This window comes from Martes martes (genome assembly GCF_963455335.1).
Source record: "Martes martes genome assembly, chromosome: 17".
Classification (NCBI taxonomy): Eukaryota; Metazoa; Chordata; class Mammalia; order Carnivora; family Mustelidae; genus Martes; species Martes martes.
The window spans coordinates 47,456,362-47,474,077 of NC_137905.1; the positions used below are offsets into that span (position 1 = coordinate 47,456,362).

The following is a 17,716-nucleotide window of genomic DNA, read 5'->3' on the forward strand; positions in this document are numbered from 1 at the left end:
CAGACAATCGTTAACTATGTGAGGTGACAGATGTGTTAATGAGCTTGAATGCGGTACATTTCACAATGTACATTGTGAAAATCATCATTTTGTGCACCTTAAATTCATACAAGTTTTAGTCATCAATTATACCTAAATAATTCTGGGAAAACCAGCCAGGTGGCCGTTGGACCAAAAATGGCTCTTTAGTACTGTATGGAATAGGAGCGAAAATTCGTGCACCCAGCACATGTCTACACCAGCACCATTCCAAGAGAAACAGAATGCGAGCCACGTGTCCTTCTAAATCTTCTGGTAACCATGTTAGAAAAAAGCAAAGGAACAGGTGAGATTAGTCACATTTTAACGCAACATATCCAATATATTCATCATTGTAGAATGGGGTCCACACAGACATTACTAATGAGGTATTTTCCATTCTTCTACTTTTCCTGCTAAGTCTTCAAATGCAGCGCTTCTCCATTCGGACCAGCCACATTTTGAGCGCCCGGTAGCCCCAGGTGGCTTTAGCACCGCAGATCTGGACAAACTAGCCAATTACTATGCCTTCACAAGAGCCCTGCAAAGCAGGTACTGCTTCTGTTTTATAGATAAAGAAACTGAGGCACAGGAAAATGAAGGGACTTGCCCCAAGTCACCAACTGGGGGAGCAGCCGGGCTGTGGACCCAGGCAATGGCACCCCATGCATGCAGAGCCTATGTGGGCTCCTACAGAAGCCCCATATGAGGCTGGGGGAGCGAGCGCATGTGGGGGCCCCTCCCACGCTCACCGGAGGTTTCCGCAGAAGATGAGGACGATTCTGGAGAATCCCAAGGAAACCCGCACTGGTTCCAGGCAGGAGGGTGTGGGTGGGCATGAAAAAGCATGGGAAAGGATTGGGTCATTGTCTCTCACTTGCCACAGACTGCCAAGGCTTTAGGAAGATCCCGTGTGCATCTGGCTGCAGGCCACGGGCCGAGAAGCCACGGACTCTGGTGGGCTGCAGCAGAGAGCTGCAGGGGGGTGAGTCCCTGGGAAGGCCCAGACCCAGGAGGGCTGGGGTGGCAAGGCCTCTCTTCAGTGGCCCATCTGGTGTCCAGCTCTGCACTGAGAACCCCAGTATCTTGCGTAACGATCCTCCTTTCCAAATGGAGAAACCAAGGCTCAGAGAAACCGTGACTTGTCCAAGATCACATGGAAAGAACGGAAAGGATGAATCAGGAAGGACCCAAAAGTCCCCCCTCGCCCGCATCCCATGGCCACCCAATTTCCTTTCCAGAGGTATGGGTACTGACCGCCTTGCAGTATTTCCTCAACTATTTTAGGCTATACAAGCATTCACACCGGTAATCATTTTTTTTTAAGATTTTATTTATTTATTTAAGAGAGAGAGAGAGAGAATCTGAAGCACACTACTCTGCTGAGTCCAGAGCCTGATGCAGGGCTCGATCCTACAACCTTGAGATCATGACCTAAGCCGAAATCCAGAGTCGGACATGCCACCTGCATGTATATATTTTAACACAGAAGTGGAACACTGTTCTGAATCTTACTTTTATTTTTCCCTTAACAATATTATCTTCGTGATCTCTCCAGATTAACACATATGGATGTGCCTCGTTTTTGTTTTTGTTTTAAATGCCCAGAGACATTCAACTCTCTGAATGTAGCATAATGAGCTTAACCGGGCTCCTCTTCAGGAACGTCTGGGTTATTCCTCGTTTTCTGCCATTACAAACATGCCTGGAATTAGTATCGCGTGGGCAGACCTCCTGCCAACCACAGGAGGCCAGGCCTGCAGGGTAAGTTCCCTGGAGGAAAACGGCCGCGTCAAAGTGATGTGCGTTTGTCGCTCTGAAAAGCATTTCCACGCTGTGCTCCAAGTTCCCACCTCCGCTCCCGGTTGACCGCCCATCCCTCCCAAGGGCTCCCGGCTCTCTCCGTGTTGTTTAAAGGTTTTGCAGGGAGACGGTCTTCACGTAGTACTTATGTAATTACGATTAAATAAGGCCTTCGTTAAAAACACAAACCTGGGGAGGAGAGAAACCAGCAGGGCCAGTTTAGGCCCTGCCCGATGGTGTCCCCTGTCACACCCGCCAGGTCCCCAGCGAGACCTGTCTGCTGCTGAAATCCATCTCTCAAGCATAAACATGGGCCTCAAAGGCCTTGGGGGAAAAGGCAGGGATGAGCTGAGGTCATTTTGCCTCTGTTGCTTTTCGTCGGAACTAGACCCTCCTGCTCTCCGCTTTCTCCTTCCTCCTCCTCCCTCTTCTCGCTCAAACTTCTGTTTCCCTGAGCACCGGTGCCGAACGCGTCTCTAACTCACGCCCAGTTCAGTGCAGGAATGCTGAAGTTATGCAGAATCTGGCATTTTTTTTCTTTTTTTTAAAAGAAGTTTTTATTTATTTTTGTGAGAGAGAGAGAGAGAGAATAGGGGAAGGGGCAGAGGCAGAAGCAGGCTCCCCACTGAACAGGGAGCCCCACATAGGGCTCGACCCCACCTCCCTCGATCCCAGGACCCTGGGATCATGACCGGAGCCGAAGGCAGATGCTTAACTCACTGAGCCTCCCAGGTACCCCAAATCTGGCATTTTTTCACAAGAAAAGAGGAAAGGGAGAGCAGAGCTATGAGCTTAGAACTAGAAACTGGAAAAGCAAAACAATATTCTATTTTAAATACATTAATCTGGGGCGCCTGGGTGGACAGAAGAAGACCCACGTCACCTCCGTGACGCTCCTGCCAAAGACGCTCGGTCAGACGCGGATTCTAAGATGATACTGGACAAGTGCATGTTTATGGACATCCACCCCCAAACCGGCCTGTCATTTCTGCAAGAGTCATGAAGTTCGAGGAAAGAATGAAGAATGTTTCCAGACTAAAGGAGGGCACGGAGACATGTCACACAATGCAAGAATCCAGACTGGAACCTTTACTGGGACAATACAGAAGCCGTAACTGGGACAGCTGGCAACAGCTGGATGGAGTATAAGGACTGGGGGGGGGCAGTAATTGATCAATGCTAATACTACTCATCTGGGAGGCTCTACAGGAAGAGGGACTTGTTCATGGAAACACACACGGAATATCCACAAGTGACCGGCATGCTACTGGCAACTCACTCTCGGACCGTTTCGGAAAAAGAATTTCTTTGTACCCTACTCACAACTTCTCTGTAACCTTGAGATCCCGCCAGTTAAAAAAATATTCAGGCAGTGCTTTTAAAAACTTGTTTGAGCACACAGCGGGTGGGGGGCGGTGAGAAACACATCTGACATCAAGACCAGCGTGAAACCCATTTACAAAACAGAAATGAAAATGTCACCGAACGAAACATAACTTTGCTTCAAAAGGGAAGAGCAAATAGGGGTTTATAAATTGTTACTATAACACAGGAAAATAACTTCCAAGAGCAGCAGTAAAGACCCAAGCCCGAGAAACACTGCAGGAGACTCTGTGGACTCCGTGACCTACAATTTTTGTCCAGTCCTTTGGCAAGGACGTTATAATAAGGACAAACACGTGCGGAGATTGTAGCACGCCCTGGGTGCCACAGATACCGCTTAATCCTTGCAATCATCTTATGAGGAAGGTCATCTTAATTCCCAACTTAAAGTCGATGCATCTGAGGCTGGAGAAAGGTGATGTAACCTGCCCAAGGCCACCCAGCTAGGAATGGGAGGAGGTGGCATGGAGTTTTAGCCTGATTGTCACGACACCCTGCGGAAGGAACATCGTTATCCCCCACTTGACAGATTGGGTAACGAGTTTTAGAGAAACTAAAGGGCCAGCCCACGGCCATGCTGATTTTGGAAAACCCCAGACGGGTTCCCAAGAACAGTCCGGCACAGTCAGGGAGACTTCCTGTCAATGCTGAATCCTGAATTAGGAACCTGGGGCTGTCCATGGAGAGCTTTGCTATCCAATGTGGTAGCCACTAGCCATATACAGCTAATTCATTAAAATTACAACTCTGTGATGTCTCATACTTATTTTTTTTAAGATTTTTTTTTTAAGTAAACTCTACACCCAATGTGTGGTTCGAACCCACAACCCTGAGATCAAGAGTCACGTGCTCTCCCAGACTGAGCCAGCCGGGCACCCCTCACCATTTCTCAGCATGTGCTCATGGCTACCACACTGGCCAGCACAGACTACAAGACATCTCCATCATCATCACCGGAAGTTCTATTGGGGTGGAAACTAGAGATTGCTTTGCAAGGGCTCAACGATCAATCAACCAACTGACCAAACTTCCTTCCTTCCAAGGACTCAGTGATCAACCAACCAACCTTCCTTCCTTCCTTCCTTCCTTCCCTCCCTCCGTCTCTTCTTTTTTAAAATTTATTTGAAAGAGACAGCACAAGCAGGGGGAGCAGCAGAGGGAGATGGAGAGGGAAGGCAGACTCCCTGCTGAGCAGGGACCCTGATGCAGTACTTGATACCAGGACCCTGGGATCATGATGCGAGCCAGAGGCAGACACCCGAACAACTGAACCTCCCAGGTGCCCGGATTATTTTTTCTATAGGGGGCACTGGAATATTCCGGAGAGTCTTTAATTAAATGACAAATGTATGAGCACCTCCTATCAGACTGTTGGTTAACAAGCACATTTCACTGTGTTTTCACTGAAGTGGTACAGCCCGATTTATCACATAAACCAGTAAGTCAGGAAAAATAGACCATTGGCCCCAAACCCCAAGTGGGTTTCAATCCATGGTCATGACACCTGATGGTGCCTGGACACTTTACCTTGTAGATTTCTAATCCACTGGGTCGAAACCCCAGATCGTGCTTTGGTATCTGACATTCTCAATGACACGTGGGAGAAAACAGGAAGCAAACAGAACGTCTGCCAACAACAGCAGCTATGGATAAGGAAACACTCTTCCCGGCGAGGGCGGTCAGTGGACCTCATCATCATCTTTCTCACGCTCTCCTGAGGAAGCACTCATTTCTACAAATAAGCCGCAGCGGCTCACAGAAGCAAAGTCCCGGCCCGGATCCACACGGGCCAGAAACATGGGAGTATGAACATGGATCTCGAGCTGCACGGGCAGCTTCTTCCAGGAACGGATTTACCGCATGTAAAGCCAGCCCAGTAGGGACGCGGACTCCAGCCTCCCAGCAGCCCTGACTCGGCCCCACTGCAAAGCTCATCCAGACAACTGTCAGAGCAAACAGGGTCACAGGACACCAACTACTGAATCTGGGCTAAGGACAGATAGGTCAGCAGAGTGGAGATGAGGACAGAGGACAGGCTTGAAGAGGAGAAACCGAAGAGAGGTTTAAAAAGATTACAGATGGGGGGGACGCCTGGGTGGCTCAATTGGTTAAGCGGCTGCCTTCGGCTCAGGTCATGATCCCAGTGTCCTGGGATCGAGTCCCACATCGGGCTCCTTGCTCAGCAGGGAGCCTGCTTCTCCCTCTGCCTCTGCCTGCCTCTCTGTCTGCCTGTGCTCACTCTCTCTGACAAATAAATAAATAAAATCTTAAAAAAAAAAAAAAAGATTACAGATGGGGCACCTGGGTGGCTCAGTGGGTTAAAGCTTCTGCCTTCGGCTCAGGTCATGGTCCCAGGGTCTTTGGATCGAGCCCTGCATCGGGCTCTCTGCTCTGCGGGGAGCGTGCTTCCTCCTCTCTCTCTGCCTACTTGTGATCTCTGTCTGTCAAAGAAATAAATAAAATCTTAAAAAAATAAACTAGTAAAAAGATTACAGAGTGAGGGGTGGGAGTGTCCAGGGGGCTGAACTTCTCCCCGTCTGTGGCTGTATTCTCCAACCAGGTGCCAGGGCTCGCTGCCATCACCACCACCACGGGAACTGAAATCAGAGGTCTTTTCTAGCTGCCCCCCTGGAGTCCAGTGCAGCAATAAGAGAAATTTTGATTTCCGCACCATCCACCCAGCACCCCATGTAGCCACCTACATCCGAGCGCTTGAAAGGTAACTGAGGAACAGAATTTTAAATTTTAATTCATTTTAATGAACTCAGACTGAAATGTGTATGCGACCCACAGTTAGCAGCTACCATACCGAACACCACCGTATTACATAGTGAGTTACAGAAGGTGAGGGCAGGGCCTCCTCAGCTGTGTCCCCCAAATTCCAATAGGGGAACTAGCTGTTCTGGGGCACCCTCTGGGGTCAAGCTCCCTGGGTCCAAATCCTGGCTCTGGGAGACCTTGAGAGAGTGACATAATCTTGTTTATACCTCAGTGTTCCCCTCTGTAAAATGGAGCATCACGAAGTGGGCCTGGAAAAGTGTTGGAAGTTATCGAATCTACATGCAGAGCAAATGAACATGCATTGAGTGATCTTTCCAACTTGTCTGCTTGAGATTTTTTTAATAATAAATGTTGGAGGGGCACCTGGGTGGCTCAGTGGGTTAAGCCTCTGCCTTCAGCTCAGGTCATTGTCTCAGGGTCCTGGGATAGAGCCCTGCTTCGGGCTCTCTGCTCAGCGGGGAGCCTGCTTCCTCCTCTCTCTCTGCCTGCTTCTCGGCCTAGTTGTGATCTCTCTGTCAAATAAATAAATAAATCTTTTTAAAAATAATAATAATAATAAACGTTGGAAAAGCAAATGCTTATCCTACTCCATAAGACGGCTCTGAGCATTCTGTGGGGCCCGTAAAGAACTTATCTCAGGGCCCAGCACCTAGAAACAATGGAGGCCGTAAGACATGAGCAAGCATTTATCTGGCAAACATCTCCTCTCTGTCACTTGCCAGAGACATAAAGACAGAAGAAACAGTAACACAGAGTGAGCACCTTCTACATGCCAGGTACTGCCCTAACCATTTACATGTATTAACTCTTTTTAATCCCCACAACCCTCTGAGGTGGGCACGTTACTATTATTTACTTTAGGACAGTATTATTGTTGCCTTTTGTTTTTTTTTATTTTTTAAATGTTTGACATTTCTTTGTTTGACACTGACTTTCTCTTCTATGAGCAGAGTATATTTGTCTAAATCGGGCAATTAACATTGGACATAAGTTATCGAATTTGTTTGTTTCTTGAGATTTTTTTTTTCCAGTTGCTTAAATCATATCTCTTGTAGCAAAAGAAAATTCTGGCTCATGCACGCATTCTGTGGTCAGGCCTCTTTATCCCCCTTTCATGTGGCACAAGGTCTCGGTCATCCTTTGTCCTCTGACACGGGTGTTTCTGAGGAGCAGAGGTCAGCTGCTTTGTGGACGGTCCCTCAGTTTGGGTGTGTCTGACGGCCCCACACAGTTAGATTCAGAACATTGTGCCCAGTACCTCAGAAGCAACACTGTGTCCTTTCTCGGACATTGGACATCATATGAGGAAGCCCACGATGTGTGTCTGTCCCATTACTAGTGATGTTAACTAACCCTGATCACTCGGTTAACCGGTGCTTCCAGGTTGTCCGTCTGTCCATCCTTCCTTCCTTCCTCTCTCTTTCTTTTCTTTTTTTCCTTCCTTTCCTTTCTTTCTTTTAAAGGACTTTATTTTTTTTTTTAAAGATTTTTATTTATTTATTAGACAGACAGAGATCACAAGTAGGCAGAGAGGCAGGCAGAGAGAGAGAGAGAGTAGAAAACAGGCTCCCTGCTGAGCAGAGAGCCCGATGTGGGGCTCGATCCCAGGACCCTGGGACCATGACCCGGGCCAAAGGCAGAGGCTTTAACCCACTGAGCCACCCAGGCGCCCCTAAAGGACTTTATTTTTAAGTAATCTCAATGTCCCACATGGGGCTTGAACTCAGTATCCTGAGATCAAGAGTCATATGCTGCTTGGACTGAGCTAGCCAAGCACAGGGGTAGGGGGAGTGGGGAGTCTTTTTATGTTAATATTATAATAATATTAAAATATTATAAATATTTAAGATAAATATTAAAATATTAATCATATAAAATAATTTTATCTTAATATTCCTTCCTATGAAATGAAGTAGCTGATGGGGAGATCATTTGTGACCATGTAAATATCTTACTCCTTAAACTTAACCCCACTAGTTTCAGCATCTACGAAGTTTTTTCCAACACCACCAAGCAATTTCTCATTTCTGACACCTCTACCTGGAGAGTGGCAGTCCCCACAGGTGAAGGGCTCAGTGCCACAACCCCCCCCAACACAATGTCCCTGATTCAGGCGCTTCCCACTAAGTGTGGAGGTTCCCACAACCCCCTCCTTGCTGGAGCAGCTCACAGGACTCAGAAACGTTTTACTTAATTACATCACCGGTTTATTGTAAAAAGATATAACTCAGAACAGCCAGATGGAAGAGATGCATAGGGCAAGGTATGGGGGAGCCTCCATGCTCTCCGAGTGTAATTAGCCCCCAATCTCCCGGAGATCACCCACTCAGAAGGTCTTCAAACCCCATCCTTTCAGGTTTTTACAGAGGATCTCACTGCATAGGTAAGACTGATTACATCACTGGCTACTGGGGACTAATTGGATCCCCTGCCCCTCTCCCTTCCCAGGCACTCAGACCGGGAGGGAATGAAAGTTCCAACCCTCTAATCACCTGACCCGTTCCCCAGGCAACCAGCCCCCACCCAAAGGCCCTTTCCAAAAGGCCCTTTCCAAAAGTCGCCTCCTTACCATAAAATCAGGTGTGATGGAAAGGGGTTTGTTATGAATATGAAGACACTTTGATTGCTCTTATCATTCAGGAAATTTCACAGGTTTTAGGAGCTCTGTGCCAGAAACCCGGCCAAAGACCACATATATATTTCTTAGTATAAGTCAAACTATCACAGCATCTATTATTGGCTCTTGCCTGAGTCAGTTATTCTCAGGAAGGTTCCCAAATGGTGACGTTCTGATTCCGCCACGCCCTCCACGGTCTCGAGTTGACCTGTGACTGCAAGAAAGAGCTTTCACTTGTTTATTTATTTATTGACTTACACCCTTTTTTAAAAAAGATTTTATTTATTTATTTTGAGAGAGGGGGGGCAGGTGGGGAAGCAGAGGGAGAGGGAGAAGCAGACTCTGCGCTGAGCATGGGTCCGGACACAGGGCTCGATCTCACGACCCTGAGATCATGACTTAAGCTGAAATCAAGAGTCCGACGTGTAACCAACTGAGCCACCCAGGTGCCCCAACTAACTCACACCCTTAATATCACTATGTAGTCATGGATTCCTGCTTATTCAATGGGTTATAGTCCTTCACTATCATTTAGCTTGGTACTCAACTTGCCCCAGATTCGGTCATAGAGAGCCCCTTTCAGATGTGTCCTTTTGACACAGCCCCACCATTCCTGGACTATTTTCTTACTTTGCAGGTCGCTCTGTTTTAAAGATGAAGAAACTGAGGCACAGAGGACTTGAATAACTCACCACCTCAGACTGATGGTAGCCACAGGACCAAGATTTGAAGGCCAGCGCTGTAGATCCAGAAACTAAGCTCTTACCAACTCAACCACAGTGTGTCTTCACCGGGGCCCAAACCATCATTTCTTGTTCGCGGCTGGATCCCCACCACTCAGCACGATGCTTGACCCATGGAACACGTTAAATAAAAATTATGAAGGGGTGAGTCTGCTTGTCTCCCTCGCCCTCTGCCCCTCCCCTGTCCACGTGCATGCACTCTCTCTCTTTCTCTCTCAAATAAATAACTCTTTTTAAAAAATGTATGAAATGAGGGCACATGGGTGGCTCAGCGGGTTAAGCCTCTGCCTTCGGCTCAGGTCATGATCCCAGGGTCCTGGGATTGAGTCCCCCATAGGACTCTCTGCTTGGCAGGGGGCCTGCTTCCTCCTCTCTCTCTGCCTGCCTCTCTGCCTACTTGTGATCTCTATCTGTCAAATAAATAAGATCTTTTTAAAAAATGTATGAAATAAATAACTGAATGAATGAATGACCCATCTGTCATATCCCTCAGGTCCTAATTTCCCTCCTTTCTGACCCTAAATCTATTCTGAAAGGACAGTCTCTCTTGCATGCACACTCGAGCCCCCAGCTTTGTCCTATTGACAAGGCAATCTGGCAACATCCCCCCCTTTCTACCTGCTCACTGCCTAAACCCGTGCAAATAACCAAAGCTGGAGAAAAATCACACAACCCTGCTGGAAAGTCTTACTTGAAATTCATGACTCATAACCTCCAGTGGGCCCTTGATTCTGCCTAGAAGTCAGCCCACACAGTCAAGTCCATTCCCTTGCCCACACTCTGATTTCACACCTTCTCGGCTCCCCACAAAGCAACTCCTGTTACCCCCTAACATCAAACAAGTGGGGGACAACTCAACATGACTAGTCTTCAGGGAGATGCACCCCAAAACCACACGAGATACTACAACCCATCGACAGATGGGATAACTTTTAGAAGACCTCCGGACGACGCCATAGGCGGATGAGAATGTGGAATGACAGGAATTTTTATTCATTAGCAGGACTGCGAAACAGTGCAACCGGTTTTGAAGAGGGTCTGGTAGTTTCTTCCAAAGCTGACCACACATCCATCCTCTGACACAGCAGTTCTCCTGCTGAGAGTTGGCACACGAGCCATGAAAGCTTTATGTCCATAAAAGTAAGTGGACAAGAATATTCATAGCGGGCTTTATCCATAATAGCCCCAAACTGGAAACAGCACAGGTGTCCGTCAGCAAGAGAATAAACAAACAACCACGATATTCCACATTCTCTGGAGTGAAAGAAGACTTACGCAAATGAGGAAATGCTGTATATTTCTGCCTATGCAAATTTCTAAAGATTTAGATGTTGAGTACTTGAAACGTAGCTAGTGTGAACTGAAATGTGATATAAGCATAAAATACACAAGGGATTCCAGAGACTGAGTACAAAACCCCCATAAAATAGCTCATTAATAATGGTTTTACATAGATTACTTTTTAAATGATAATGTTTGTATATATGAGGTTAAAATACGTTATTAAAATTAACCACACCCATGGGACGCCTGGCTGGCATGCAACTTGTTGTTTTTTTTTTCCTGAAGATTTAATGTATTTGAGAGAGAAAGCATGCACGAGAGAGCACAAGCAGGGCGAGAGGCAGAGGGAGAAGTAGAAGCAGGCTCCTGACTGAGCAGGGAGCCCAATGCGGGGCTCGATCCCAAGACCCCAAAACCCCCCTGAGCTGAAGGCAGACGCTTAACCGACTGAGGCACCCAGGCACCCCAGAGCATGCAACTCTTGATCTGGGATTCAGGCCCTATATTGGATGTAGAACGTACTTCATCAAAAAAAAAAAATTGGGGGGGGCGCCTGGGTGGCTCAGTGGGTTAAAGCCTCTGCCTTTGGCTCAGGTCATGATCTCGGGGTCCTGGGATTGAGCCCTGCATCGGGCTCTCTGCTCAGCAGGGAGCCTGCTTCCTCCTCTCTCTTTGCCTGCTTCTCTGCCTACTTGTGATCTCTGTCTGTCAAATAAATAAATAAAGTCTTTAAAAATTTTTTTAAACTTTATAAATAAGACTAAAGCAAAACCGCTTATGTTTCTAACATCTTATTAGAGCACTAACTTCTAGAACCACTCAAGGTTTATCTGATTCCCAGGGGGAATGTAGCTTTGTATATCCTGCTATTTATTACTGATTGGGGGCCCGATTCTATAAGGTTTAGATTTAACCTTGCAAATGATAAGAAGATTGATAAACTGCAAACGATTCTTCTCTGGGAAGATGCAAATGATTTCAGATGTGCATGGATTCTTCCCAGTAGACAAGAGAACCCCAACAACACTGGACCTGACAACATCAGGGGTGCCAGAGGGGCTCTGGAGAGGCCAGTACTCCTGCTGACCTCAACTCAGCCGAAACGAAGAGCAGTGGAGTTTTAAAAAGGTGGGGTGAGGCCAAGATCTTAGGTCATCTGTGTTTACTAATTGACTTTCCCTAAAGGAAAAGAAAACTTGCTTGCATCTCCGTGATAGGAGGCCATTTAACAACTTGGACGAAGGCGCCCGCAGCCGTGAGGCTGGCATCTTGCTGGGGAAACTGGGAGGCAGGGGTGCGAGGTCCTTTGATATGTACATTTCAAAGAGCTGGCTCCCAGGTCCTAGAGAAGGGCATTTTCTGGCCTCTAAAACTAGCAGGAAGCTTTTAAAGACAGTTATATACATCTCAAAGGACCAGAGAAAGAATTTATAATGACAAGTTTTCCAAAGTGAATGCTCTAAGAAAAGCGAGGTTGGGGCTTCTGTGGTTAGGCCATCTGGATTCTGGAAGGGCCCAGGGTAAGAGAGAGGTCAGGGGTTCAAAAGCAGAGAGAAGTCTATCTTAAGTTTAGTCAAGCTGAGGGAAAAGTTATGGCCATCTTGGTCACCCTCTGTAAAGGCAGTCCGCTGGGGTTCAAATCTGGGTTCCCGTGCTTATTAGCTGGGTGACCTGGGGCAAGTTTCTCAACCTCTCTGGGTCTGGTTTCTTCATCTTATAAAATGCAGATGATTAATACTTACCTCATAGGATGGTTGTATAAATTAAGTACATTAATCCAGGTACAGTACACAAAACAGAACCTGATACACAGATTACTTGCTGTGGGTAAATTACTTTACCGTTCTGAGCCTCGGTTTCCCCAATCATCCCATCTGAGAATGTATATGGAAAATTAAATGAGACTCCGGCTGCAAACACCCTCAGTACAGGCCTGGTATGTGGTAAGACTTTTAAAAGTGATTTACACAGGGCACCTGGGTGGCTGAGTCGGTTGAGCGTCTGCCTTTGGCTCAGGTCAGATCCCAGGGTCGTGGCATGAAGCCCCCCTCGGGCTCCCAGCTCTGTGGGGAGCCTGCTTCTCCCTCTTGTGTTCCCCCTGCTTGTTCACTCTCTCTCTCTCTCTCTGCCAAATAAATAAATAAAACCTTTAAAAATAATAACTAGCTTTCACAGATTAACCTAGGCCTGTAATGGTAAACAGACCATTAAAAAAAAAAGCAGCAGCCGCCAAACAGATGACAAGGTGGGTGGGAGCTGGGGATGGTGCACAAGCCATGAAACAAAGCCCCCCTCTGCTCCCAAATGTTGCTAAGAGCCCCATTCACCCTCGTCACCACTTAGTGGTTTCATGGGGCAGCCCCCTCACCAGTGGGATCGCCCACAAGCCCCAGGAGATGAAAGCAGTTCAAACCTCAACTTCCCCCAGGGCTGTGGTTCTAGATCTCAGCTTCTCTGTTAAAGGTCTCGGCATTCCCGCCCTAGCTCAGCTACAAGGTTACACTGAGAGGTTAGCGTAAGAAATGAGTCCTTCAAAACACTATACAAAGGAATTAAACCTTTATTGAAACCTTTCTGGGCCAGAAGCTGACCACACAGGGGCATAAGGCATGGTCCCTGCCCTTGAGGAGCTCACAGTCTAGTAAGGAAGTCAGATGCCCAAACGATTGCCAGAGATGGGGGGGGCAGGGGCAGCAGCCAAGCAGAGGAAGGCATGAGTACCCCGCTCCACCCCCCCCCCCCCCGTATACCAGATTGGCTGTAAGAAGGCAAAGAGGAAGCTTATCATCGTTTCTCCCATTTTCCCTAAGACAGCCCTGACTTTCCTCAGTCCTAGGCACCATGAGGACAGGAAAGAGAAACAGAGATGAGGGAGATGCATTTGCTGCCTTCAAAAAGCTGCAACACCCTGGCAGGATATAGACAACGGTAACTTTATTTCCCAAAGCCGCAAACCAGTGCAGCAGAAGCTGGGGAGAGTGGGGAAGATTGGAAGAATGGGGGCTGGGCCAGCCCAGTCCAGTCCGGGAAAGGGAAGTAGTGGGAAGAGAGGGTGCCCAGGGCCAGGGAATAGGGCAAGATGGTTACTAGATGGAAAAACTCAGAGTAAGCGGCCAGCAGCCACAGCCAACAGAGGGGCCACCAGCCCAATGAAGGGAGTCACAGAGCCTTTATTATAGGCCACATCTTTTGTAGGGTGATGCCCCATATTACTTCGGTCCTGGTGGCCAGGGGCGCTGCCTCCAGCCAAGCTAGATTCCTCTTTCCGGGAGGTCTCTGGATGTACTTCCTGTGGAGAAGTCTGGCTGGCTGGGGCTGAGGTGGGTTTGCTGGTAGAGACGACAGTGGTTGGGGCTGGGGTAGAAGTAGTGACGGAGGTGGTTGTGGCCAGAGTGGTGGGCTTAGGAGCGGGCAGCAGAACAAGGGGTGGGATTCGAGGGGAGAAAAAGGTCTTGTTGTGGAGATCCGAGTTACAGCGGGACCCCTGGCAGCAGGAGCCACTGAGTGTGAACCCTGGGCCCGTCACCACATCCCGGGTGCAGAACTCGTCCTGGACACAGCCCCGAACAGGCAAGGATACAGTCACATTCGCTGCAGGAGGGAGACACAGGTGGGTCGGTGGTGGGTGGGTTGCAGAGCCAGAAGGAAATTTCGGGGCCAGACAAGGACAAGAACCCCTAAAACGGGGGACAGAAAGGCTCTGCATCCATGAATCCAAAGTCTCAATTCAAGCCCCACTTCCAGAAACTCTATCCCACTGTCTCTGGCACATAGTGAACCGCGTCTCCCGCTTTTGAGAGGAAAAGTGTGTAGGATAAACAACAAGTACCACAATACCTTGGGAGAAAAGCTGGGTAAGTATGGACCCGGATACACCTCTCATAAGACCAAAGAGCCCAACAAACTTTCCCTACATCCCTCTCCTCATTTTTTTCCGATTCTCTCCCTTCCACCCCCACCCCTGCCAAAATTCAGTCTTAAGAGTCAGAACAACATTCCCCATAATGCACTTGGCAGAAGAGGCGTTTGAAGAACACCCCTCAGGGTTCCCTGAGGTAGAGGCCAGGAGGATGAACTACCGCTCTCCTAAGTGGTTAGGTGGGCGGCCCTAACCTAAACCCTAACCTAAACCCAGCCGTTTTAAGGAGCCGGAGCTAGAGTCCCTGCAATCTAGAAGCTTGGAGGCTTACATTTCCCACAGCACATCGTCCCATTCTGCACCTGGCAGCCCTCTACGGAGATGTATTTCCAAAAAAGACTCTAGGACAAAAGCATCCGTACCCCCACACGACGTTGGGGATGGAGCTGCATTTCTCCTGCCGCTCTAGGCTAAGGCGAGAACTTAGGCCTGCAGTTTCCAGAACGTGCTGGAGGTGGGGGAACTCTCTGGGGAAAGGGCTACCCACCGGCCGTGAGGCCTCAGAAAGGCTACCACAACTCCCGCTGACCCCGTGGTCCCCACTCGCTCACCTGCCGTCAGGGTGACGTTACCGTCGAAGCAGCCCTTGTAGACGCGGTCGCTGGCGTTGTAGCAACTCACGACGGGCGGCGCCGTACCCTGGCACGCCTTGCGGCTCAGCCCCACGCAGCTGTAGCACTCGGCACCGTTGGGCTGGTACGCACTCTCATTGCCTGCGAGAAGGGCGGGTTGGAGGGAAGGGGTCGGTCCAGAAGGCTCCGGAAGCCCAGCTCAGCCCGAGGGTCCCTGCAGCCTAGGTCTCCGCCCCTAGCCCCGCCCAGGGTGTGACCCGCCCCCACCTGTCGCCCCTCTCCTCCCGCATGGCCCCACCCCTAGCGTCCCACCCCACGCGGCCTCCAGCGACGAAGCCCCGCCTGCCGCCGCGTGACCCCGCCCCCAGCACGTGCCGAGTTCTCCCGCCTCCAGGTTGGGATCGACCTAGTGGCTCAGCGGCGGTGTGGCTCCGCCCCCGAGCCTAGGGCCCCGCCCCCACCGACCTGCGGGGTTCAGCGCTCGCGACGTGAGGTTGAGTTTGGTGTTGCAGCGATCCTGGGAGCACTGCTGCAGCTGGATGAAGGCCAGAAGCCCGTGAAGGTCCAGGCCGCGGTCATTCTTGCCCGGGAGTCCCGAACCGCAGCCCCGCACTGCCACTGAGAACTGCCCGTGGACTGCGGAGAGGGGAGGGGGCGGGATCAGGGGCGGGGCTCGGGGCGGGGCCTCGAGTGGACCGCACCGCCACCACCAGAAGAGAGCCGAGCCAGCCAGGGTCGAAGGGCCGGGGGGCCTCAGAAAGCCGATCGCAGACGGAGGGGCAGATCCTCAAAAAGCTGAGTCCGGAGGGAACAGACAGGCGGACGGACCAAACCGACGGGGGAGGCCCAAGAGTGCAGTAGGACGGGGCCGAGCGATAGAGGGACGGAACCACACAAAGAATCCTCAGAAGGAACTGGGAGACTGACAGAAAGGGCACAGGAGCAGAGACAGGTGGGGCCTCTCAGGAACTGTAGCTTCAGATGGGGGCGGGATTCCCCTCGGGGGTGGGTTAGTGGGGGGCAGCCTCAGTCTAGGGAACCTAGGAGGAGACCTGGAGAAGTGTCTGCATCGACACGGGCCTACCGGGATAGAGGATTCTGGCAGGGACAGGGTGAGTAGGGAAGTCGGGGTGGGGGGGGGGCGAGGCGGAAATGGATAGGGTGTGCCCTCGAAGGGGACTGGGTCCCAAATCCGGGCTCTCCCAGCTCACCCCATTCAGACAGCACCTGTCAGCCCCGCGCGCTAACCGCGTGATTGTGTTGAAGGGCTCCAGCCAGGCTGAAAGGGATGCATGGAGGGCGTTGAATGGATGTGGACAAATTCAGAAGGGACGGGACAAAAGGAGGCGGGGCCTGGCTTGGGGAGCTTGAAGGGGTTCGAATGGACCAGAGGGCCCCACTCACTGGTCTCCACCGCCCCCACGGCCTCTGTGCAGACGTCCACGCCCGGCGCGCACTTCACCGTCTTGGTCTTCTGCGGAGAGCATCCGTCATCTGCTTTCTGCACGCAGCTGTAGCACTCCAAGGCCTGCGCTCCTGGGGATGCAGGGCCGAGTAGAACTAAGGGATCCCTACTGAAGCCTCCTCCCAGAAAGGAGAAATAGTCCTTCCCATGCCCTCTGTCCCCGGGACGGGACAATGCTATTGCCCACCGTTTTCTAGAACAGGAGTAAGGAAAACATCCCCGCCAATCCGGTGCCCCTCTCCTTCAAAGCCCCCCATGCCTGCAGTGGGAACATCCTTCCCACAGCCCCCTATGCTCCAAGTGGGGGATCCCTGCTATGGATGGGAGGGACACCTTCCCACAGTTCTCCGTTCATGTTAGCAGAACTCCTCCCACAGTCCAGGCGGCTCAGCGAGGGATCCCTTCCCACTGCCCCTTCTGCCCAGGGCAGGGGGTCCTTCCCACAGCCTCCATCTGCTCAGGATGGAAGAACTTCCCCCCAGGCAGGAATCCTCCCCCATAGTCCCTCTGCCCAAAGTAGGGGATCTCTCCTACAGCCCCTTCTGCTCAGGATGGAAGATTGTCCCCACAGCTCTCCCTGTAGGAGACAGCCCCTTCCTAGGGCCCCTACTGTACCCCCTCCATCCCCTCCAGCAGACCCACCTCCTCCAAGAAGGAGCATCAACAGGACCAGCCAGCCTGTAGTCCGGATCACTGCCTGGGTGCCTGCTTTCCTGGCAGGGTCCATGGCTCCGTCCTGCTCCCTCCGTGTTCCCCCTGGGTGTGCCGCCTCCCAACCTGGGCCCTCTTACCTGAGCCCGGGATGAGTAACCTCCCCCCAGGCAACCCTGGCCTTGCCCAACCAGGCCAAATCAGCGTCCGCAGTGGGGCGGGGCGCCCGCCCCTGGGTGCGTCACCCACAGCTGCTGAAGAGGGAAAGGGCGGGAGTCAAGGTTCCCTGACAGTTCCCAGGAGAAAGTCTGTGTTTGGGGGGGGGGGTGACGGGAGAGGGGAAAGCACTGAGGCTCAGAATGGAAAAAGGGTCTACTAGACACACAGCACTCCAGAAATACGTAATGAGTACTTAACCGCGGGCAAGCTTTGGTTTGGGCGACTGTTGGAGGTGAAGACCGAACCGGTGCCCGTCCTCAT

General features: G+C 50.5%; 1 protein-coding gene across 1 annotated transcript; it reads right to left on the reverse strand.

Annotated features, from left to right (window-relative positions):
- Positions 1–13,166: 13,166 nt before the first annotated feature.
- LYPD3 (LY6/PLAUR domain containing 3) lies at positions 13,167–17,408 on the reverse strand. Its single transcript, XM_080828844.1, has 5 exons — positions 17,228–17,408; positions 16,525–16,656; positions 15,586–15,756; positions 15,100–15,261; positions 13,167–14,220 (listed from the first exon to the last, which is right to left on the reverse strand). The coding sequence occupies exons 1-5, from the start codon at positions 17,310–17,312 to the stop codon at positions 13,730–13,732; spliced, it is 1,041 nt and encodes a 346-aa protein (XP_080684970.1). The 5' UTR covers positions 17,313–17,408; the 3' UTR covers positions 13,167–13,729.
- Positions 17,409–17,716: the final 308 nt, after the last annotated feature.